Source organism: Acipenser ruthenus, chromosome 2, assembly GCF_902713425.1.
Source record: "Acipenser ruthenus chromosome 2, fAciRut3.2 maternal haplotype, whole genome shotgun sequence".
Classification (NCBI taxonomy): Eukaryota; Metazoa; Chordata; class Actinopteri; order Acipenseriformes; family Acipenseridae; genus Acipenser; species Acipenser ruthenus.
In genome coordinates, this window is record NC_081190.1 from 53,688,016 (window position 1) to 53,712,490 (window position 24,475).

At 36.2% G+C, this 24,475-nt stretch overlaps 1 protein-coding gene across 2 annotated transcripts in view; it reads right to left on the reverse strand.

Moving 5' to 3' along the window:
• The window catches only part of lpar1 (lysophosphatidic acid receptor 1), a 50,938-nt gene that overhangs the window by 3,558 nt on the left and 22,905 nt on the right, over nucleotides 1-24,475 (reverse strand). For both annotated transcript variants that reach the window (XM_058997108.1, XM_034013830.3), the window contains one exon: nucleotides 19,454-20,198. In XM_058997108.1, the coding sequence (XP_058853091.1) occupies nucleotides 19,454-20,189 (736 nt within the window). In that variant the 5' untranslated portion in view covers nucleotides 20,190-20,198. The remainder of the gene's footprint in view (nucleotides 1-19,453; nucleotides 20,199-24,475) is intronic.

Here is a 24,475-nt window from a genome sequence, read left to right on the forward strand (position 1 = left end):
ACCTTATTAAAACATCCAACAACGGTATATATAATAATACACCAGCAATGGTTGCCTCATAACATTTTGTATTGAACAGTTCCTGAAGGTCACATGATCAGTTGTGCCTGTACCCCAAACAACATTCTTATGAATTCTGTTATTTAATTGACTAACCAGAGAACGTAATGAGTCAATTCAATACGAGGCTGCCCTAAAAACTCACACAGCACAGCCACAAAGTGTGTACTGTAAGCTGAAAGGAAAACTTGAATTGCCTCCACAATGTTCATTGGCTGGGCCGAAGTGTACATTTCATGAGATGGGAATGATTTTCACTCATTCCTCACAGGTGGTCCAGTGGTTAAAGAAAAGGGTTTACTACCAGCAGGTTCCTGGTTCAAATCCCATCTCAGTCACTTAACCTCGTGCTCCGTCCTTCGGATGAGACATAAAACTGAGATCCTATTGTAAGTGACTCTGTAACAGAAGTTGATGCATAGTTCACCGCCTAGTCTCTAAGTTGCTTTGGTTAAAAGCATCTGCTAAATGACTAATTAATAATAATAATAATAATAATGAATACAAATACAGTATATTTGTGAATACAGTACTCGATATACCGAGAAACAAATCAAAATCAGAAATCATCTTAAGGAACAATGGTATACAGCCCATTAGATGCCTAAAAGCTCTCTGGCGCACTCTGCTGGAAAAAGAAAGTATATACTTCAAGCTGTACCGCACGATAACACGGTATACTGTATAAAGTATGCTGTGACGTGCCTCGAAGTACTGCACGTTTACTGTGGTACTGGGAAAATTTTCCATGGAACCCACTGCACAAAAGGTAAAGAACCCTGGAGGTAAGGGGCCAGCCTGGACTCGTTGGGTAACTGACCTGTAGTAGTCAGGTATCTAGCGCCAGCCAACTTTCCTACCGAACCTCATAGAAGTGCAAAAGCCAATGCACCGCTCCTGTGAGTCCCCTGCCAATATCGGCAACTTGATGCAAGCAGGATTAGAACCACGCTCTCAAAGCTTATCCTGCACTATAGCCACTGGTTACTTCAGTGATGTCTCATAGTTCTACAAAGTGTAGCTCTGCAACTGAGCGCCTCCGTAAACTGACTCTGTTTATAAAGGAAACTCTTTCTGCAGCAACAATATCTAAGAAAGCATATTTTATACCATTAACTCTATTGTTCTAAGAAATCATGAAGGCAAATAGAAGCTTTTATATTACAGGTTATGTTAAATTGCTCATTAGAAAATGATTGAGTGTGAACAGCCAATCAGCTTCCAGATCTAGCGGGCTTCTATTTTGCATAGATGCCCGCTGGAACACTGAAGTGCTTAATTGTGAATTTAAATTTTAAATCAATCTGTGCATAAATACTGGCTTTTTCCCTTAACATTTTAATCTACAACTAATCTGGTAACATAAAAAGCTACACTGATACTTTCTGACGCTGGTCTAGAGACAAGAGAAATCATGTCTGACAGGACACCGTAATGAAGCAAATCAACAGGAAAGACACAATTGGTCCACAATTCTGTCATCAGCTGGATCTAAGCACTCAGCCTGAAAAACAGCATAAGTTCAAGGTAAATATAGGTTTTTTTTTTTTTTTTTTTTTTTTTTTTTTTTTTTTAAAAGAGAAAATAAAGAAAGAAATCTGGGTCATCTACCACACGGTAGAGCCTGCATCGACAGGCTCAATTTCTTAAATTTACTTTACTATCAATCACCCCATACCATGCGAAAGAGCATGTTTGGATAGGATTCTCCAGTGTGATTCCAGTTACCATGGTGCTACTGTAAACGTCACATGAGAGGTGCTTATCAGACAATGAGTTCCCACCCTGGGCCTGATGACAAGATAGATTTTAGTATACAAAAAATATTTTGTTTTGTTTATTACAATACATGATTAATCCAAATTGACACAACAGACAGTTAAATAGTAAATGTATTACATTTTCCATTAAGTATTTTCTTTGCTATCAAACACAGATCCAATAGGAATGAAACCCGAGTGCTGTTTCCGGATTTTTATAGGATATAGATACAAATGACTGCCAGGCTGGTTATGAATGCAGAGGTCTGGCTGCTGTTCAGCTTGCCCGAGGACTAGTAGAGTATGCCTTTAATAAATAGAGAAATTCCTGGACGACTTCCAGCAAGTAGAAGATGGTTTCATGCATCTCCTATCTGGGTGATAACTGTAGTGAACTGCCTATGGTGACGCTGGTGGTTTGGATTGTATGTTCTGTTGCAGCTTTATTATACCTTCGAGACAAAGATAGCACTTTGGAATTTCCTTACTCAAGATGAACCACATGCATAAACTCCAGGCAGCAGAGAGAAGCTGTTGGGAGGCTCCTGAGGGAAATTAACCATAACAATTTGCATCTGCGTCTCCTAAAAACTCAACATTCACTGCAGAAAAATCTATGTGGTGGATAAAAGGGCCGGCCATAGGCCTATGCAGCCTTAAGGGGCTTCTCTTGGTCTTGAATTTGGAGGCTAGCTCACTACGCACCACTGTCAAAGTTTTGTACATGTACATTAGGCTACTGTCGCGTCAAAGAATTATGCATTGCTGTGTAAGCGAACTCAGTGTGGTTCAGTAGCAGAACTTCGTAATGTACCTGGAATTTGTTATCGAGAGCCCATTAACAGCCAACCTGTAGTTTACATTTTGGGAGACTGCAGGTCTGTACTCATTGATTGTATTTCTGAAATATACTTGTGTTTGTGTGTATACTGTATTAGGGCTGGTTTTTTTCACTGTAAAACATAGCTTATTTTATAGCATTTCACGGTAAAAAAATAGGTATTTCAAGATATTTCACGATTAAACATAATATTTACTAAAGCAGAAAAAAATTGCATTGTCACATTAAAAAATTGAGAATTTTGTGCTTGGGACATGTAACGAAACAATGCGGGCCTTACCAGACGATAAAGACCTCATCTTCAGGTTCTATTGCTGAAATAGGTAAGCAACATATCATTTGTATTCTACAGAAGTATATATCATTTTTTTTTATTTATCTCGTTGTTCCTAGTGGCCCTATGGCACTGATTAATAATAATAATAATTAGTCATTCGACTCCTTGAGGCTAAATTATTTAATTATATAAGTAGATGCAAAACATTTGGCCATAGCTGTACAGGTGCACCACTTATAACGGATCCTGTTAGAACAGAGCTCTGTTTACAATGTATTGAGGAGGCCCTGCCAAACATGGGTGCAGTTTAATATATACAGTACCGTTTTTTTTTTTTGTGTGTGTTAGGTACAGTTTTCCTGTTCCACATGCAGATGTTTTGCGTTAAATGCGTACAGTTTACTTCATACACTACCGTTTGATTAGGTACAATTTTCCTGTTCCACAGGTAGACAGGTAGATAGTGCACCTTTACTGCTAATTTACTGAATTCTAATAGAAAAATTACAACTACACATGCAATACTGGCAAAATACAATAAAACATAGCTTCGATTTACGATGGTCTGTACTGTATAGCGAAATGTTTTTATATATTTGACCCACAATATTAATGTTATAGTTTATTATATATGATGTACTGCTTGGAACATTTTGTCTAAACAAAATCACAACAAATGCACAAACAGCATCCCCAAATCGCCGTCAGCCAAAAATACTTGATAACATTAATTTAAAAATCCAAATCGATGCCTTTGATATGATTAATACATTTTGTGGCTAATTTTAAGCTATTACAAAATGTATTAATAATAATAATAATAATAATAATAATAATAATAATAATAATAATAATAGTTTCAATATTAACTAAATTGAGTTATTAATCAAATTGATACATCTTGTTACACAATTGATTTCTTAAAGTTTGGATATACTGTTACTTGATTGATTACTGTCTTGTTCCGTCATCATAAAAGAACGTTAGAATATGTTGTAGAAAAATATTCAGATGGACGGATTTTGCTGCCGATGTATTTATTTTCAAAAGATTTTCTTTAGGTTGTGCTGTGCTTTTTTTTTCCTTTGGTGGAGAGAGGGGGAGGGGTCTAGTCTTGCACCAAGGCCCAGTAAATTGCAGCACCGGCACTGGGTGGGGCTAAGATCGCTAAACACTTTGTATGAATAAGTGAAGAAAAACTAAATCATGTGTATTATATATAGGCTTGCTACTTTTCGATTTTAAATTTGTAAAGTTTGACTGAAATAAATGTACACAGGATAAATGTCAGTAAAAATCACTCGCTATTTTTTTTTTCTTACCAAAAATAATACATTTAGAAATCATCTCTAGTCTGTGTAGTTTTTATATTTGCTGCCTGTCCCATCTCCCGTTCCGCTGTGAATGGCTGGGGATCACTGTAAGTCAATATAGGTATATATGGTATATTATAATTATAGGTATATATGGTGACAGTTACTAGTTCGATTTGAAAATGGGGCGCAAGAGGACAACATGAGTATTGTGCACAATACCCTGATCGACGGCTGAAGTCTCCGCGGCAGGACAAAGCGGACCGTCTGTCTTGCTTCCAGTGACTCCGAGTCCAGCTGTGCTGAAGCAGGAGAGGGGTGGAGCTCAGAATAAGTTAGTTCTGTTCAACAATCTAATGTTTTGTTCTGTGCATATTATTTTTACTTGTAAATGTATGCTACAAAAGTCTGTGTAATACACTTTATATGCTGTGTTTTCTACGGTTTATTTGAGACAATTTTTTTATTTGTGAAGGAACTTTAGCTTTACAAGGTATAGCTTCGCTGTGACCAAACATTATTTCAATTAGAATGTTTGTAACTGTGGTTTTGTTGCAAGTTGAATATGACAAAGGGGTTTCTCTAAATGAGACTTCTCAATGGCATAAAAAGTCAGTTTTATTTATTTATTTATTTATTTATTTTTTTAAGTATAAAGGTCGATTTCACCCATGCTCTGCTTGAATTGAAAAATAAAGATCGAAAAAAACAAAACAACCTGTAAATTCTTTTAAAAATAAACATCGATATTAATTGTCGATTTGGCAAAAAATAAAAATCGAAGCGTAGCAAACCTAATTATATATAAACCTGTGTTAGTGTTTAACATATATACACCTGTGACGTGTTTAATCAAGTTTACAAATAAATAGTCACTTTTACTTTTTGTGCTCTAAATAGAATACAGGTTTTCTAGCTATAATATATAATTATATATATATATATATATATATATATATATATATAATTATATAAAGAAGTATATATATAAAGAAGTAAATTCTTTGCAAAAAATTGTTAATGTATCAGTTAGGGTTGACATTAAAACGACAAAAGTAGGGAAGTACCATCTTGAACAGAAAAGCCCATATTTTTCGACATGCCAAGCAATACCACAGTTCCATGCTGTTGTGGTTGCTGGTAGGGATAGGAATTTCGAGTAAGTCAGTGTTCGAGTAATCAAGCTTTAAAAGGTTTGAGTACTCTAACCTAACGCCAGACAATATTATTATACATATGCGCCACAAAAATTATCACAATTTAACACTAGAACAATTTAATACACCTTTATAAAAATAAAACATGATTTGTTTAGCTATCTACCATAACGAGACCTCTCTGATTTGTAGTTCTAAATTCTCACCAAACAAGTATTTAAACTGTCTGCCACTGAAGGTGTTTCATTTAGAAAAAAAAAACTCCTCGGCCTAGACTTGTAGGTGTATTACTTCATTGATGTGTTCCATGCACAAGTTAGAATGGGGAGGGTTACACACTACTTAGGTAAACTGACTGAACCCACAAGATAGCTGGATAAAGGGAATAACATAAAAACACATTTAGAAGCAATTTCATATGAAAATCATGCTATGATAACGTATTCAAACTGTCTTCAGGATATCACAAGAAAAAAACACTGGAATACCACAAAAACTCAAAAGCTTGGCATGCCACATACTTCTGATTCACTGGCCACTAAAACAGTTTGTTTCCCGCAGTATATATTAATTAATAAACACGTACAATAAAAACATGTTAAAAAAAACAACAAAAAAAAAAAAAACACACACACATTAAGTTTTTCTGTTTTTTTGTGATTGTATGCAGTTTTAGTTGCTAATATAAACTTTGTCCTCATTATTACATGCGTAATGCAGTTTGTTCAGAATTCCATATGTGGTTTGGTGGCCTTCAGGCTTCATCATGCCGGTTGAAATGATTAATTCAGAAGCCTTTACAATATTAAAATTGAGTTCCTCTGCGTTTTTTCTATATTTCTTTAAAAAAAAAAAAGTGTTAATCTAGGAGTCGTATAGAGAAATGAGAGTTACACAACTAGACAGGTGTTGTGACCTGGTAACACGGGGGGGAAAACAGTCCTTTTCCTGGGCTCTGCAGCTGACAGCACTCTAATCCTCTACGTGAAATTCTCCTGTGAGGAACTCAGGCAGCTCCTATTTATAGTTTCTCTGGGAACCGTTTATACGTGGATTCCTTGCGGACACTCAGACCTAGCATGCCATTCTGTTTACATCCTATCTACTTGTTCCTCCTGCACAATACATGGGGACCACTAGCGCTACACTCCGGCAAGTCCAAGTCCATACACAGTTTTACTCTTGCTAAAAAAATACGCAAGGTGGTATTTAGAGCTGCAGCAAACAAGCTTTGTCTGGAATTCAAACGGCCTCGAACAAGCCCTCTGGAGCTCGCACAAAGTTTGAGCTTTTGGCACTGTTTTTAAAAAAGCCTTGTATGGCTCTCAAACTAACACCTGAAACTCTATAAACTGTATAGATTGACTACTTTTTTTCTGTGTGTATATACAGTACATCCTGCCAGTCACATATAACATGCCTATATTTTACTTTCTCAAACGTGTATTAGGCTTTCTACACAGGAGTGTGGTGCTGCCGGGTCAGCAGGGAGTGCTGACCCTTCACTTCTTGGGCAGGGAGAGCACCGGTCAGTACTTCATGTGTACAATATTTAACTGTTCTGTTCCTATTAATATATAGAGATAGATATACATGTGTATGACCCATACAAATAAGCAAAGAATACAATAGCTGTAAGAAACCCTTGAGAGATAAAGAATGAAAGTTTGAATATAGTGTGCCTGGTCTGGAACAACAGGTGTGAATAATGTGTAAGAGAGGTGAAGGGAACCTGTATCAACGCTGTGCTGAGGTGTCAGCCTTTTACAATTAGATGTAATAATTGGAACAGTTATTATATATCAGAAATCAAGTAGATAAAATAAGCTAAAACATTTATTTAAAAGATAAAACTCAATCGCAACAAACAAATAAAGGGTACCTGTGGCCTTACACAACATTTTTCTCATGCACTTATGAGAACATCAACTCACAAGTTCAAGTTCGGTAAATACTGTACTGTTGAGTGTCGGGGGAAACAGGGACGGCGAGGGTATACAATAGCGACCCCTCACTTCTAAATATAGCACTACAACCCTGTTCCTAACATAAAAGCATGTTTGTAACTTTGCTTTCTGTCACTGGCGTTTTAATAAATAAAAATAAATAAATGATGATGTTCTCAGTTTGAATGGATTACATCTGTGCTATTTATGAAGATATTTAGGCAGAAATGAAGGATGACTGATAATGTGTACAAAAAACAGTGTTACAGTATGGATTTACTTTTTTTCTTGCATGTGCATACAGGCTACTTTTAGTTGTAGAGCAAGCTGTCTAATCATTTTTCTAGTTTTTTTTTAAAATATTTTTATTATTATTCCTTAAGTGTAAATAATAAAAGTGACTTGGTAGGTTAAATCAATAGATTTCTATTTAAGTACTGCAGCTTTAAATTACTTGAATTCACCTCTGTTTGCCCAAGCAATGTAATGAGGAAGTAAGAATTTGTGATTAGGATGACAAATGATACTGGTCAATTATATGTTGAAACTTGTTTAGGATGAGAAAAGTAAATCATTGGGAGTCAGACACACAGGAATCAATTAATTAAATGGTCCAATCCCACAGTGCAAAACGTTTCAGTGGAAAGAGGGATGCAGAAATCCCCGTAGACTATCATTAAGCTTGATAGGTATCAAGCTTTTGAGGTTAAGAATCAAGTTTGTTATAGACTGAACACTAAATACTGTGCAGCTCTGGAGGTATTGTTCAATAATGCTAGGCTGGAAAAAATCACACATAAAGCTATTAAAAGACCAAAACTTAGTCATACTATCACTATTTTTAACTCCTGGTGAGCAGATCAACTTTAGCAAACAGGGATTCTCAGATTTTTCTATTTGATATAAAGACAATATGCATTGCGAGCAGTTCTGTGAAACTCTTCAGCAAATACTGAGCATGCTTTTAACATGAACAAGAAGTGAACAGCTTGGCATATTAAAACCAATTTGTTCTGCATGCTCCACATGGCAGTTTTAAAATGCACTTGCTATAGATTCAAAGTGCTAACTGGCCATGCGTAGGTCTATTAAATACTGGCTGTGTCCACGAGTACTTCCCTGTATTCTTTTTTCTTATTTACCCCTTGGTTGGAAAAAAGCTTGTCTAATCTTATGTAAAAACTACAGCCAAGACAAAAAATGTTCCTTCTAGGAGAACTGCCAATTGTCATGGTTTTCAAAATATCAACACACAGTACCAGGCCCGAATGTTACCTCATCAATCTATCTTGTATTGTTTGGGTACAGAGTAGTGCTTTACACAAAACAGAGACATTCACAATTTGCAAACCGCCATTTTTAATTTTGAAGTCTTCCATAAATATATGAATAAATCACATACAACCAAAACAGTACTGTGCCAAACACTACTGAAAACTTGGGATCAAACCCAATTTGGCATTGGTCCTGCTGAATTTGGAATACAGTTTCTATTCAACTCGGAAATTACATGGAAAAAATACATACATACATATATAAAACCAGTAAATACTAACCTATACAGTCACATTTGGTTTCATTTTTAAGTAGAACTCCAAATCTAAACCAAAAACATGAGGCAATTTTTTTTTTGTGTGTTTTGGGTAGATGTTACGAATCAATCCCAGATTGATAATAACTTAAATTTAGAATAAACAAAAACTCTCAGAAATATATCAAAGCATGTGTTTCAAATCTCAGAAACTAGGCAAACATAGTGATCACTGTGTACAGTAGTATTTGACACACAACTGAACAGGCATAGAGGGCTGCCGTTTCAATGCCCAGCCGAGACCACTAGGACACGGCTCCAAGTAGGAATGCTTGTATCCTAGGCAAGGATAAGTCCACTACACCTCCCAGGCAGATAAATAAGATAAAATACAAAAACAATTATAAAAGTTTGTTTAAATATCAATTTAATTGATTTTACCTCAAAAGTAAAAGAGGATGTCTTACTCTTATTGTAAACATTCCCAGATGCAAAAGAAGTACCCCTGAAGACAACATGTTTACTCCCCCCAATGCCAAGAGTATTCCTAAAAACCTATTCTAATTTCAAGGCCAGAACAGCTTAATAGAAAGGATATCACACATCATGCAAAGGATATCACATAACCTCATAATGTGTACATGTATTGGGGAAATGTAGAAATCTATGTACAACTACAGTATAACAGAGTGTACTGTGAAAGAAAGGGTTAATGTATGTTTCAAACATATTGTGAGAACTTGCAAGAGTGGAACAGAAGCAGCTGGGGGTGCACGTTTTGTCTACCGAACCAGAACATCCTGTTATTAGTAAATTTCGTGGTAAATAGGATACGATTAGCAAGAACTGTGCTCTGCGTAGCAAATATGCTACATCAAATTCATAGACTCCTAACATTAAGTTGTTTTTAATTCAAACACCCATTATATACACTTCGCGTCATCTCTGCTGCCACCCCATGGCAGGAAATGGTATTGCGTTTTCATACATTACTATGGGAAGCAGTTTCCATGTGGAGAAAAAATCTTTTATATAAAATTGGGTGAGTACAGATGTACTTTTAAAAATTTATTTTTTTTATAGGTATAGCAAATATGATAGTGATATATATTGATATATGATAGGGAATATCTCATGTGCAGTGCACAAAATGTGAAGTCCATCTTTGCCTCAATAGAAACTACTTTCTTCAGTACCATAGAAAGTAAGACCCTGATTTGTTACTCAATGGGCCTTGATTTTTATATACGATTCATCCACATAACATACAGTGCATAATTGTTCAGTGTTGTTGTTATTATTCCTGCTGTAACTACTGAGGCTTTTTGTGGAAAGTAAATGGAGTGGATGTCCATCTATCACCAGAAGACATGTTCATATAAATTTCAAGTCAGAATTAAACCTGGTTAAAAGGCAAATGTTCTGCGTTTTCCTAAAAATTTGTTCACAATGTATCATGTATGATACAATTTGTAATAATAATAATAATAATAATAATAATAATAATAATAATAATAATAATAATAAATAGGGAATCAGAAACTTCAAAAAAAGTTTTGTAATGAGGTTCAAAATAAATCATTTATGCTTGGGCATTATACGGTTAATGTAATGGAAAGAATGGCTTTGAGGAAATGAAGCTAGGTTATTCGGGCTTAGCAAATTATTAGATACAGGACAGGCTTTGACCCAGATACAATGTAACCAATAGGGTCATACATGCAAATAAAGTTGTGTGTTAAGGGAATGAGGGGTAATGTCACCCAAGGTTATAACTGTCAATTAGCTTAGTTAGCTGTTAATTAGCTTGTATATAAGGAAAGCGTACATGAACATCTGGGAACTACTTGGGGAATTGCGATCAGAGGATGAAACTTCCAGCCTCACCTTGAGAAAAAGTGCCTGGTGTACAAGTAGACTTGATCAATCTGTTGCGGTTACTGTAACATAGGTGACTAATATTATCTGTCTAAGAATATATTTGCTGCAATTGTTTGCTGTTATATCACTATGCAATAGTGGAATTAATGTTATTAAATCAACTGCATAATTTGACATACTGTAATCAGTACTTGTCATTGTCTTTAATATTCACTAAGAAGTCATATAAGGTTTAGGATTAAAGTATAAATACCACAATTCCCTACAGTTGTATACTTTTAGTCTGCTTATAATTGGAGTTTGATATATTCCGTCTAAGTAATTATCCATTAATAATGCTACAGCAGTACTAGTTTTTAACCTCTTAACCAATTACAACTAACTTCAGACTGGAACTAAAGGCAATGCATTCCCAGTCATAAAACTGTAGAGATGGATAATCCAAAACATTGTTTTAATTATAGGAACAGTTGATGATGTGGCGCAACAATTAAAATGAGTCATCAAATGATGAATAGGTAAAAACATTATGATCCAAATTCTAGATGAGAAAAAACTTTAGGTTATTATCCCTGGTTCCAAAATGTAACAATTACCAAATGGGTATTTACCTCCTAAAAGACCTGAATCCTGAACATTGTATACCAAAGCTGCTCTTTGATCCTGTGACACAGTCATGACCCCACCCCCAAGGGATGAAAAGGACTGCGCTCACAGATCTCAGCGTCATTTTTCATTCAAGCCCGCTGCAATCATGGATGCAACAACCTTGAAGGTTAATGGTTACATTTCTTTTTCAGGGAAGCAGGGCTATGATAATAACCTAACGTTCCCTTTCAAGTACAAAATGTAACCATTACAGAATGGGTGAGTGTACCAAAGCTATCGCAAGGGCAAGATTGCAGATGATTGGAAGGCAAAGCCAAAGGCTGCCTTGTGCGTTACCATTCGGAAACCCCAGTAACAAGTAGCTAGGGTGGAAAAAAATAAGAGAAATATTCTGTTGTAAGGGTTGACTGAGAAGCCGCCCTTAACACTCTAGTTCCAAAACCAGGGTTTTGAGAATCCATGACATTAAGTCTGTTGGACCTAGTAAAAGGTATGGAGAGTAGCCCACAACACTGCATTGCAAATGTCTTTGACAGATTCACTCTGGAATAAAGCCCATGAAGTTGCCATGGTGGAATGGACAGTGAGCTTTTCTGGAGGGGGCAAGTTGGCCCGCTCATAGGCAGTCCTGACCTTGTTTGTGATCCAGTTGGACAGCTACTGCTTAGATAGGGCTTGACCATTGAAGACAAAAAAATTGTTTGGACTGCATCTAACCTTTCGTCCTGTCAACATAGTATGCCAGAGTATATGGAGTTGTCGCTCTGTCAGACTGGAAAGGAGGTAGATGGAAAATTCCAATTCCACAGACTGGTTGACATGGAACGCTGAGATAGTCTTTGGCAAAAAGGCAGGATTGGTATGAAGCGTGATCTTTGTCCTGGCCTGCATCTCTCACTCGCTTTGTGTACAACATTCTACAGCTATTTTTCTCAACAAACATGTTGTCCCATGATGGCTAACTGGAACACTGCTGCAGCAGGGAGATCCTGGTTTTTTAGTTTTTTGGGGAGGGCAACATTCTTTCCCTGCACTACTCTCACTGAAAAATAAATACATAAATGAATTAATACATAAACACATTGCCATGAGATTTATAGTCTGTATTTTATTTTAAAATAAAATATTGTACAGATAATCTCACATATATGCATTTTATTTCTATCATTATAAACATAATTTGTCAATTTTCATGTTTTTGCCAGGGAAAGTTTGTCTTGAAGTGCTTCTAAACAAACTTCTTTTTAAAACATCCAAACAAATAGATGCTTGGCCATGAAGTGTTATAAATTACACAACACTTTTTCTAATCCACTAATACTTTAGAGACTATGGTGGTATTTTTTGTGTTTGTTTTTTTGTAACTATTAGATTGCTGCATTGAATGTGTGTGCTTCCATCAATTACACAAAAAGGGAGAGAAAACCAAACCAGGTAACCACAGACCAATAAGCCTGACTTCTATTATATGTAAACTTATGGAAACTATAACAAGATCTAAAATGGAAAATTACGTATATGGTAACACTATCCTGGGAGACAGTCAGCATGGTTTTAGGAAAGGGAGATCGTGTCTAACTAACCTGCTTGACTTCTTTGAGGATGCAACATTGATAATGGATAATTGCAAAGCATACGACATGGTTTATTTAGATTTCCAGAAAGCTTTTGACAAAGTCCCGCATAAAAGGTTAATTCTAAAACTGAACGCAGTAGGGATTCAAGGAAATGCATGCACATGGATTAGGGAGTGGTTAACATGTAGAAAACAGAAAGTACTGATTAGAGGAGAAACCTCAAAATGGAGCGAGGTAACCAGTGGAGTACCACAGGGATCAGTATTAGGTCCTCTACTCTTCCTAATCTACATTAATGATTTAGATTCTGGTATAGTAAGCAAACTTGTTAAATTTGCAGATGACACAAAAATAGGAGGAGTGGCAAACACTGTTGCAGCAGCAAAGGTCATTCAAAATGATCTAGACAGCATTCAGAACTAGGCAGACACATGGCAAATGACATTTAATAGAGAAAAGTGTAAAGTATTGCATGCAGGCAATAAAAATGTGCATTATAAATATCATATGGGAGATACTGAAATTGAAGAAGGGAACTATGAAAAAGACCTAGGAGTTTATGTTGACTCAGAAATGTCTTCATCTAGACAATGTGGGGAAGCTATAATAAAGGCCAACAAGATGCTCGGATATATTGTGAGGTGTTGAATTTAAATCAAGGGAAGTAATGTTAAAACTTTGCAGTTTGCATTAGTAAGACCTCACCTAGAATATTGTGTTCAGTTCTGGTCACCTCGTTACAAAAAGGATATTGCTGCTCTAGAAAGAGTGCAAAGAAGAGCAACCAGAATTATCCTGGGTTTAAAAGGCATGTGAGGGTCTGGAACTCCCCAGTAATGTTGTTGAAGCTGACACCCTGGGATCCTTCAAAAAGCTGCTTGATGAGATTCTGGGATCAATAAGCTACTAACAACCAAACGAGCAAGATGGGCTGAATGGCTTCCTCTCGTTTGTAAACTTTCTTATGTTCTTATTCGACTTCCCTAATGGACTTTGGTTTGCTGCCATTGGCCATGTTCGATTCCACACTATGCGTCCCTTCTTAACTGTGTAACTATGTCATTCCAACATTAAAACTGCACCAAGCTTTGTATAGAGACAGTGAAGCCATTTGGGAACCTGCCAGATATTCACTTTGAAGATTGTGGCTTTGATTGGTGTTGCAGCTGTCACTCTCTCACATTCCCAGATCGCCTGCATACAATTTGTTTCCGGCCCAACAAAAACTTTCTAGTTCAATTTTCTATTGCAAAAGGACAACAAAAACATTGACATTGTAATACATGCAATTAATTAATTCTGTGATATTATAAACTTTAGAAATAGGTTCATTTAGAAGTATATGAATATATGAACTGTAACATTCCTGTATTATTCTTTCCATTTATTATATTTTATATAATCTGTAAAAAGAATAGTAACTGTATTTGTTTTATACTGTGTTTTTTTATTATGTGCGATAGTGACAATGTTTATCATACATGTCAAACACAGATAGAATGTAATGCAAGTAGGAGACATTTTGAATGATTAATATTTTGTGTGTGTGTGTTTTTGTTTTTTTTTTACAATTTAAATTGTGCAGAATGTTATTCTTTTATATAAAATCAAATCAAATCAACCAATAGAAGATCTGCAATTTCTCCGCGGCAGTCCAATCATAAGTGAGTGGAGGCGGGACATAAACAGTTGAGTAGGTTTAACCAATGGGAGAGTCAAAGATCTGCCCTGGTTTTGCAGCTGTCCAATCATTAGTGAGCAGAGGCGGGACACATATGCTAGGGTAAGTGGTAAGAATAGCTGAATTTCACGCAATACTGTTAATATTATAGAGCGTTATTATTGAGAATTATATTGAGAAGTTCAAAGTAATATTTAGAATTGCTTTTTACAAGTTAAAAAAAAAAAAATCAGGACAGAGACATCGTAGTCGATTGGGTTACGAATCAATTTTCAAGAAGAACTTTCTTAGAAAAATTGAAGAGTCTCTTCAGTGCCTCAGGTTCCGTTAGCTCAGCTGTCTTGTGTTTTCAGGTATGTCACTGACAGTGGCCCTAAAGAATGAGTGTTCTGTGAAAATATGTTACATTTACTAAAATAAAAATTACTATGCAGGACAGCCGCTAATTGAGTGACAGCGCAAATCTTTTTATATATATATATATATATATATATATAGTGCCTTGCAAAAGTATTGAGACCCCTGACCAATTCTCTCATATTACTGAATTACAAATGGTACATTGTAATTCAGCAGTGTGGAGTAATGGTTAGGGCTCTGGACTCTTGCCTGGAGGGTTGTGGGTTCAATCCCCAGTGGGGGACACTGCTGTTTTACCCTTGAGCAAGGTACTTTACCTAGATTGCTCCAGTAAAAACCCAACTGTATAAATGGGTAATTGTATGTAAAAATAATGTGATATCTTGTAACAATTGTAAGTCTGCTAAGAAATAAATAATAATAATAATAATAATAATAATAATAATAATAATAATAATAATAATAATAATAATACAAATGGTACATTGAAATTTCGTTCTGTTTGATATTTTATTTTAAAACACTGAAACTCAAAATCAATTATTTTAAGGTGACATTGGTTTTATGTTGGGAAATATTTTAAGAAATAAAAAAACTGAAATATCTTGCTTGTATAAGTATTCAACCCCTGTGCTGTGGAAGCTCCCAGTTTACACCGATGAAAGAAATTGCCCTAACGAGGACACAATTACCTTACCATTGGCCTCGACCTGTGAACCATTAAAGTTGCTGTCACATTTTCTGGATAAAAACCCCACTGTTGAAGGATCATTGGTCAGGCTGTGAATCTGAAGGAAAATGAAGACCAAAGAGCATTCTACAGAAGTTAGAGATAAAGTAATACAAATGCATAGATTAGGGAAAGGGTACAAAATAATATCCAAGTGTTTGGATATCCCAGTGAGCACAGTTGGATCAATAAGGTGGAAGCTGCATCACACCACCCAGGCACTGCCAAGAAAAGGCCGTCCCTCAAAACTCAGTGCTCAAACAAGGAGACTTGTGAGAGAAGCCACAGAGAGGCCAACAAACACTTTGAAGGAGCTACAGAGTTCAGTGGCTGGGAGTGGAGTAATGGTGCACCAGTCAACCATATCAAGAGCTCTGCATAACACTGGCCTGTATGGGAGGGTGGCAAGAAAGAAGCCGTTACTCAAAAAGTACCATCTGAAAGCACGTCTGGAGTTTGCCAGAAAGCATGAGAGTGACCCAGCTGCGATGTGGGAAAAGGTTTTGTGGTCAGATGAGACCAAGATAGAGCTTTTTGGCCAAAACTCAAAGCGCTATGTGTGGCGCAAACCTAACACTGCCCATGCCTCCAGACACACCATCCCTACAGTGAAGTATGGTGATGGCAGCATCATGCTGATGCTTCTCATCAGCAAGGACTGGGCATCTTGTTAAAATTGAAGGAAGAATGGATGGAGCAAAATACAGGGAAATACTGCAAGAGAACTAGCTTCAGTCCGCTAAGAAACTGAAGCTTGGGAGGAAATTCACCTTTTAGCAGGACAATGATCCCAAGCACAAGGCCAAAGCAACATTGGAGTGGCTCAAGAACAAAAAGGTGAATGTCCTACAGTGGCCCAGTCAAAATCCTGATCTCAATCCCATTGAGAATCTGTGGCACTATTTGAAAATTGCAGTCCACAATATAAAGCGACTCTGCATCTTTAAAGGTCAGATAGTATTTGCTTCACAATCTGGAAGCATTGTAACTGAAAGCTCTTTCTCCTTTCCTTTTTGTCTCCATTTTTGGGAGGGGCAGAAGACCAGAATCAGCCGACCTTAAAGCACGTCTCGGAACATACAGGGACAAAAGCTTGTTTACATAATCAGGTGCCAGGCCTTGAAGTGTTTTGTAAGTCAAAAGTAGGACCTTATAAATCAACTCTAAATCGTACTTGAAGCCAGTTTAGAGAAGCCAGCACAGCAACATATTATATCCCCTTTAACATTTTGCATATTATCACAGATCCTTTTAAAAAGTAAATCTGTGATTTGACCCATATGAAGTCAATTTGTATAGAAATTCACAGTTAATTGAATTTGAATTTCTACTTCTAATATTTATTCATCCAAAATATATATTCATTATGTTTCAGGGGAAATTGTTGTCATAGTAACTTTATGTTACACTAAAAATATAAAATGCTGAATATGGTTCTAGACAATTGACAATGTCTTTGCCTACAAACAAAAAAATATGATCTGAATTATCTTTAGTACTTTTTGGGTAATTTAATAAATGTCACAGGTCACTTTTTGCCACTAATTCAATAAAAAAATATATATATTATGTTCAAATGTTACATTGCACCTCCTTTTTATTTTGATAAAGTTAGGGTATTCTTATTTGCCAAAAAAATTATTACATTATTATTCCAGAATTGCTCATTACCAAATATAGATGACAAATTGATGTCAAGAATAGAATGAATTTGTGGATAAGAGAGCTTGAATCCACAACTTGTTCCAAGACAGAAGATAAAAAAAAAAAATGGAAGATACAAATTTAGACAAATTTGCTCTTTCTTGTATAGGCCAATTTCAGTATTCCATACATACCTACTAGATGTGCCTTCACAGCTATGACGAAGCGTTCATGAAGGTACATGTAATGTAAACTGGGGGAAATAAACAGAACAGAAGTAGTCCCACCAAGTCTCCATTGTAAGTAAAAAAAATAATATCTGTGGTACAACAGCAGTTGCTGGACTGATAAGTCATTAAAAAAAAAAAAAATGTGTTTAGTGTCATCACTGGCAGATTTACCTAGAAGTAAGAGTTTCACCTGAAAACTGTTTTATTTCCATCGGATACTGCAGCTGCCCATTTACTACACCGAACGGCCTGAACACGCGAAAGACTACGAGACTTGGATTTTGCATCAATTAAAGTTTAATTACAGGACAATTTTCTTTGCCATTTCAAATATTAAAGTAGTTTACCTTGAACCTCATCATTTACACATAAGCGCTAAACATAAGGTATTACCTTGTGTTTTCCATTGCAGCAGCATTATTAAACAAGCAGCTTCAGTCCACCACAAAAAGGTAGATTGAATTAAATAATTTCCAAAACTAGAAACTGGGATTATTCAATTGATCTAACCAGCAGCAGATCTAAATACTGCCAGTGTCTAGATAATCCAAATAGGGCTCGTAGATGTTTGATATGTATAACTTTGACACACAAACAGTGCATGCAAGTCTCTAGTTCATTTGATTAGACACTGGCATCTCAAACTGAACTGAGCTACAAGTCACACATTATAAAATAACCATTGTTTTATCCCCAACACTCCCACTGCACAGATATCATCCTAGTTTTTTCTCCATTATCTGTCCACTGAGACGCAAAGAAAAGAGGAGACCTCACGCTGACTGACAGTGCTAGGCAAACACTGGAACTGATAAACACTAAAATATATAATGGCAAGCACTGTTCTGCAACAGACATATTGAGATGTTTTTTTTTGTTTGTTTTTTTTGGCTGGTAAAAGAAAACTCAGAAGTGTTTCTATAAATAAGTTTGCTCTGAAACATATCTAAAGCACATATATATTTTTGTGCAAAGGCACACATCACCATTAATAACTCAATAATAAACAAAGTAGTATCTGTCCAAGTTGTCACTGGTAGCAAGAATTATAACAGTACTTGTTTAGGATTTGTTACCCATGAATTTACAAAAGCGTAAACAATGTTTACCTGTATGGAGACTTGGAAAGGGGCCTTTTTTAAACAACTGGCTCCTCTGTATGCAAATGTTTATGCACCACTATCTTCAGTTTACTCAACACCTACTCACCAGCTTTTTTTATCGACATGTTTGTTTATGTGAAAACTGGCAGTTCTTGGAAATTTCTGCATTTTAACCAAATGAGTCAGATGTGAAGAGTCAACGTGTCAGCTACTTTACACATTTTCATATCGCTGACCACAGTAGATTGAATTTGGAGATAGGATAGCTTGAAAAAGTGTGCTTACACAACTCATTCCAAGATATGAAAAAGCAGAAGACAGGAAATGAGACTATAGACAACATCCAACCCTTTTTTACTGTTTCACACAACTACGTGTAAAACTATTGAGTAAATGAAGGGTCACTTTAATCAGAAACAACAACACATATTTACTTGCCTTTATTTAGTAATTAAATAAACTATTACACGGTTTACCACTACTCATATTTAGGCATTTGAACACAATGTGAGAAACACAGCTGGTAATTATACTGTATTGTTCTGATTAGCACTGCAGAACAATAACCTCCCATCTGTTAAACTATTGACAACTTCTTGCCAAACATCAGATTTGAAATTGACAGACAGGAGGCATGACTGCCATACTTGACTTGTAATTTAAGTTTTACTGCTAAAAGAGCAGCTGTGAAAACAGGACCAATATTTTCCTGTTCTAACAAAGTAAACAGTGTGACGACAATGAAAGGCTTACCCAGCACGATCACCACAGTCTTCAAAAGGCTCATCATGGTGTCCCGGTTGCGGCGCGGCCCGGAGCTGTGACGCGACATCCTCATGGTTCTCTGGCGCACGTAGACAAATATGTGGGCATATAAGACCACCATAACCACAAAGGTGACCAGGTTGAAGATGGCCCAGAAGACCAGGTAGGAGTTGCTGTACAGCGGTGCCATGTTGGAGCAGGAAGAGATGCTACAGATGCAGTTCCAGCCAACACTGGGTATGGCACCCATAACGATAGACATGGTCCAGATGACTACAATCACGATTACAACCCGGTGGTTGCTCATACGGGTATGCAGCTGCATGCGGAAGACTGTGATGTGCCTCTCAATAGCGATAGCCAGCAAGTTTGCGACAGATGCAGTGAGGCTAGTGTCAATGAGACCCTGGCGCAGGAGCCATGTGCTTACAGTCAACCTCCTGGTGTTTGGACCCGTGTTGAACATCAGGTAAAAGTAGGCTAGTCCAGCGAAGAAGTCTGCAGCCGCCAGGTTGGCCATGAGATAATAAATAGGGAAGTGGAAGCGCCGGTTTACATAGATGGCCACCATGACCAGTAAGTTGGCCAACATGATAAAGATACACACAGTGATACCCAGTCCCATCACAAGTTTGCTGACTGCATTCCATTCTGTGGCTAGGTATTTCCCACTGCGGTTGTAAAAGAAGGCGATTGTTTCGTTGTAGTAGCACTGTTCTTCCATCACGTCAACCTAGGTTTGGGAAAAAAGGAGACAATGTTATATCTGCTGCATTGAAGTAAACATTTTATAATAAAACCATACATATGTTTTGTCTAGAAAACTGTTGTAGTTGTACAAATGTTTAATGGTATGTCCTCCACTGACAACAGGTCACATCTTACAATGATACAATTTGACATAATTGCAAGACTCTGCTTGGGAGAGCCAGGAAATGCTTATGGATTTGATGTGAATTGTCAACACCTGCATGATGTATAACAGTTTAGATTACCACACAGATTTTTTTTTTTTTTTTTTTTTTAAATAAATCATCATTTAAAATTGCAGAAGGGATGTTCATTTATTAACCTATCCAATTTCAAAACTATTTATTAAATGCTCCTTCATATTCCTCCTTTAAAATTGTTTATTAAAGTTGTTAGAATCAGCTATAAAGCAGATTAGTTTGCTGTTTTTATGTTCCACACCAACTCACAACCTTTCCTAGAAAGCAACTGCTCCCTTTCCTAGAGAACAACTCTCAAAGCAGCTGAAAGAATCTACAACGGTAACAACACTGCTGTTAAATTACAGTTAGTTGGGTTTTATTAAACAATTATATGATAGGAATAGGAATAGGATTATATTATAGGAACAGGTCGACATGCCCCAACAATGTCGACCCAGGGGACTTTTTTGACCTGAAAAAGAAACAAGGACCAAGGGTCACAAATGGAGATTAGATAAAGGGGCATTCAGAACAGAAAATAGGAGGCACTTTTTTACACAAAGAATTGTGAGGGTCTGGAACCTACTCCCCAGTAATGCTGTTGAAGCTGACACCCTGGGATCATTCAAGAAGCTGCTTGATGAGATTCTGGGATCAATAAGCTACTAACAACCAAACGAGTAAGATGGGCTGAATGGCCTCCTCTCGTTTGTAAACTTTCTTATGTTCTTATGTTCTTATGACTGTGCAATATTCAACCCTGTTAAAAACAACTTTACAGAAGCAATCATGTGGGTTCTACTTTGCTAGTCAAACGAAATAAATTAATGAAGCTTAAAACATTAAAACATTTCTGTGACGTCACCCTTTGATCTTTTGATTGATTCATTCTACAAATCTTCTAACTAAAAGTGGCTGTGCGGCTTTGAAGAGAAGGGGAGTGCATTGCAGGTATATTGTTTATTAACTGTAAAGATATTGTTACGTGAACAATGTTAAAAGTGGCAATGACATTTAGATCATCATCTGTTTTAGGTTTGGCAAAATGATCACTAACTTTACACTCCATTCCCGGTTCACATTCCTTTGTTTTTTCCACTTTTATTTTTCTAATGCCACTTTCATGTTCAACATCTAACACATAGTCCACTATCCTCACTTACAACAGACACTTTTGTCTGTCTACGTGAGATTTCAAACTCAAACTCTGAGGAACTCATGTCAAGATTCACACAATGACAGAAACATTTTAACTGTTTAAACTAAGCGTAACAAAAGAGTGAAAACCAAATCCAATTACCAAATGAACAATCAATTAAATCTCACTAAAAACAAACAAGTATCAAATTAGCAAGAAATGTTTTAAGTGACAAACAACTCAAAGTGTTGAAATCCCTTGCTTATTTACAGGGATTTCAACACTTTGACATTTTAATGACATTATTCTGTCATAAAATACTAACCAAGACCCTCAAGGCTTACAGTGGTAGCCACAGCCAGCTATTTAAAAAGGTGGAAAATTGGACCATAAAATGCATTGTATATATTTTCAGAGCGTTAAGGCACTTGGTTGAGTTCTGCTCCTACGTCAATTGATTGTTCATGCTCGTTCAAGCAGGAGTTATAGTTACTGAACTAAAATCAATATAGCAGGCTGTATAAAAAGTGCTTACAAGTACAAATGCCGCACAAAACACTCACCCTTTTTTTAAGCGTACATGTGAGGATCAGTCCAGCAAGAATCTAAAATGATCTCTACTTGTACACTTCCAACTATAATGAGTCACTACTCTGTACCAAACTTTTATGCAGTCCTGTTTATTTTGTATTTACTAATGATGTGTATGCACGAAAAGGTAGAAAAATGAAAACTCAAGAGCATTGAATTTAATGCACCGATGTCCAACGATAATAATCAAAACAGTTTATATAGTCTGAAGTTTATATAGTCTTTTTTGTGTGACAGCATTTTCTGTCGGATTTTATACTTAAATGAACAGTGCTTTACATGTGGACTGCCTTAAAAGCAACCTGCTTTAAATGAAATTTGCCCGAGTTGATGACGTTTTTTCAGTAACATGGAATGAAAAGAGCATGCTTTATGTCACAGGAAAATAGACAAACAAAAGTAGATATTTTGAGTGATTAACAGAAGTAATGATCCATATTTATGATAATGAGGGTCTCAATGAGCGCATCGGTCTATTTAGTGACCGCACTTGCAGCCCAGAGGTGACTGAGTTAGGAGTACAGAGAGCAGCAGGCACTGTGTGACATTGTGGAGCACGAAGATACAAACCAAATTATATATATATATATATATATATATATATATATATATATATATATATATATAGGAAGGGCAGCTAGTATCCTTAGGAAATGATACGTATTGGCCTGCCCTTTTCAAGCATGACATCCAGAAATGTGCCTAGCACTCTGGAAAAGATGGATTGGACTATCCCTCCAGACACCTTGTAAAAAGAGGTGTACGTTTTTGGAGGGTCAGCAATTGCAAGGCAAAATCCTTACATCACATTATAATGTTTGCGCCCACTTATCCAGATCCAGCCCAATTCCATGCTCTTTTCTTCATTTGAATGCATTTCAATATAATTTTAATGGATTAATGATGGCAAAGTGCAAATTTGACAGCGGGTGCAGAACACCAGGCAAAACACCATTCTTTACACATACCACATTTTTAGCAGCTGCTAAAATCTGATTTTGCGCGCATTCTGGTGGTTTTGCACCAGCAAATCACTTTGCGCATTTCCTTACAACTACCCCATTGTTTCACATAGACGCATTAGTAATTCTTATTCAATGATACATGCAGTTACATTGTTACAAGTCAGTGTAGGGATACATAGTATAATTGAACCAAATCCAGTACTAATGTTAGTATAAAATCAGCCATAGAGCAAAAACGCGGTTCCCAAAAATGAAAGTAGGCTTGAGCAAAGTATTAAGAGTTTGACGTAAAAATAAATGTCAAAATTGCAAATTTTACCCGCTATATCTGAGCTTTGGCAAAGGTTTTACTGAAAATACTTATCATTAGAGTATTTTTTCTGTACAATTTAACCCATTAAAAAAGACTTTTACAATTACAATTTCTTTGTAATGCTGCAACACACTAAAATTTGCTGAGACACTCAGAACATTACTGCAAACACACAGGACATGATGCAAATATGTTTTTTTTGTTGTTTTTTTTGGGGGGGGGGGTGGCTAAAACTACTTCGATTTGATCTATTCTCTCCATGTATAATGAGATTTAGTTTGACTAAAACTAAGGAGATTTACAAAGTGCTGATGAAATTGCTGTTGTGCCTGACCCTGTCCAGAAGATATGTGGCAGTGTTTATGTGGAAATTAATTTTGTGGTAGAATATGGTGTAATATTGTAGAAGGGAGATACATTGGACCACAATAGTATGCAGTCTTTACCTTGAATTTAACAGTTGGGTACAAACTTGGTTCCTATTATGTTTGAAGTAAATCCATTAATGACAAATAGGCGTAAAGAGAGGCTACTTTGACCTCTTTCAAAGTACTATTGACCAGGAACTAAAACCACTGATCCAACAATGACCTGCTAGGGATTTACATATAATGAACAGGAGTTAATTGTGCAAACACTTAGTATTTTTATTTGGTAGATGTCGGGGTGTTTATATGGCACTTTTGATTTTTTTTTGCCAAATCAACGACTAATATCAGCATTTATTTTAGAAAGAATTTACCGGGTTTTTTTCCGATCTTTATTTTTCAATTAAACAGAGAATGGGTGAAATCGACATTTATGCTTTAAAATTATTTATATATATATATATATATATATATATATATATATATATATATATATATATATATATATATATATATATATATATACACACACACACACACACACACACACACACTTTTTATGCCATTGAAAAATCTCATTTAGCGAAACCCTTTTATCATATTCAACAAAACCATGGTTACCAACATTCTAATCGAAATAATGTTTGGTCACAGTGGAGCTATACCTTGTAAACCTACAGTTCCTACACAAATTAAAAAATGG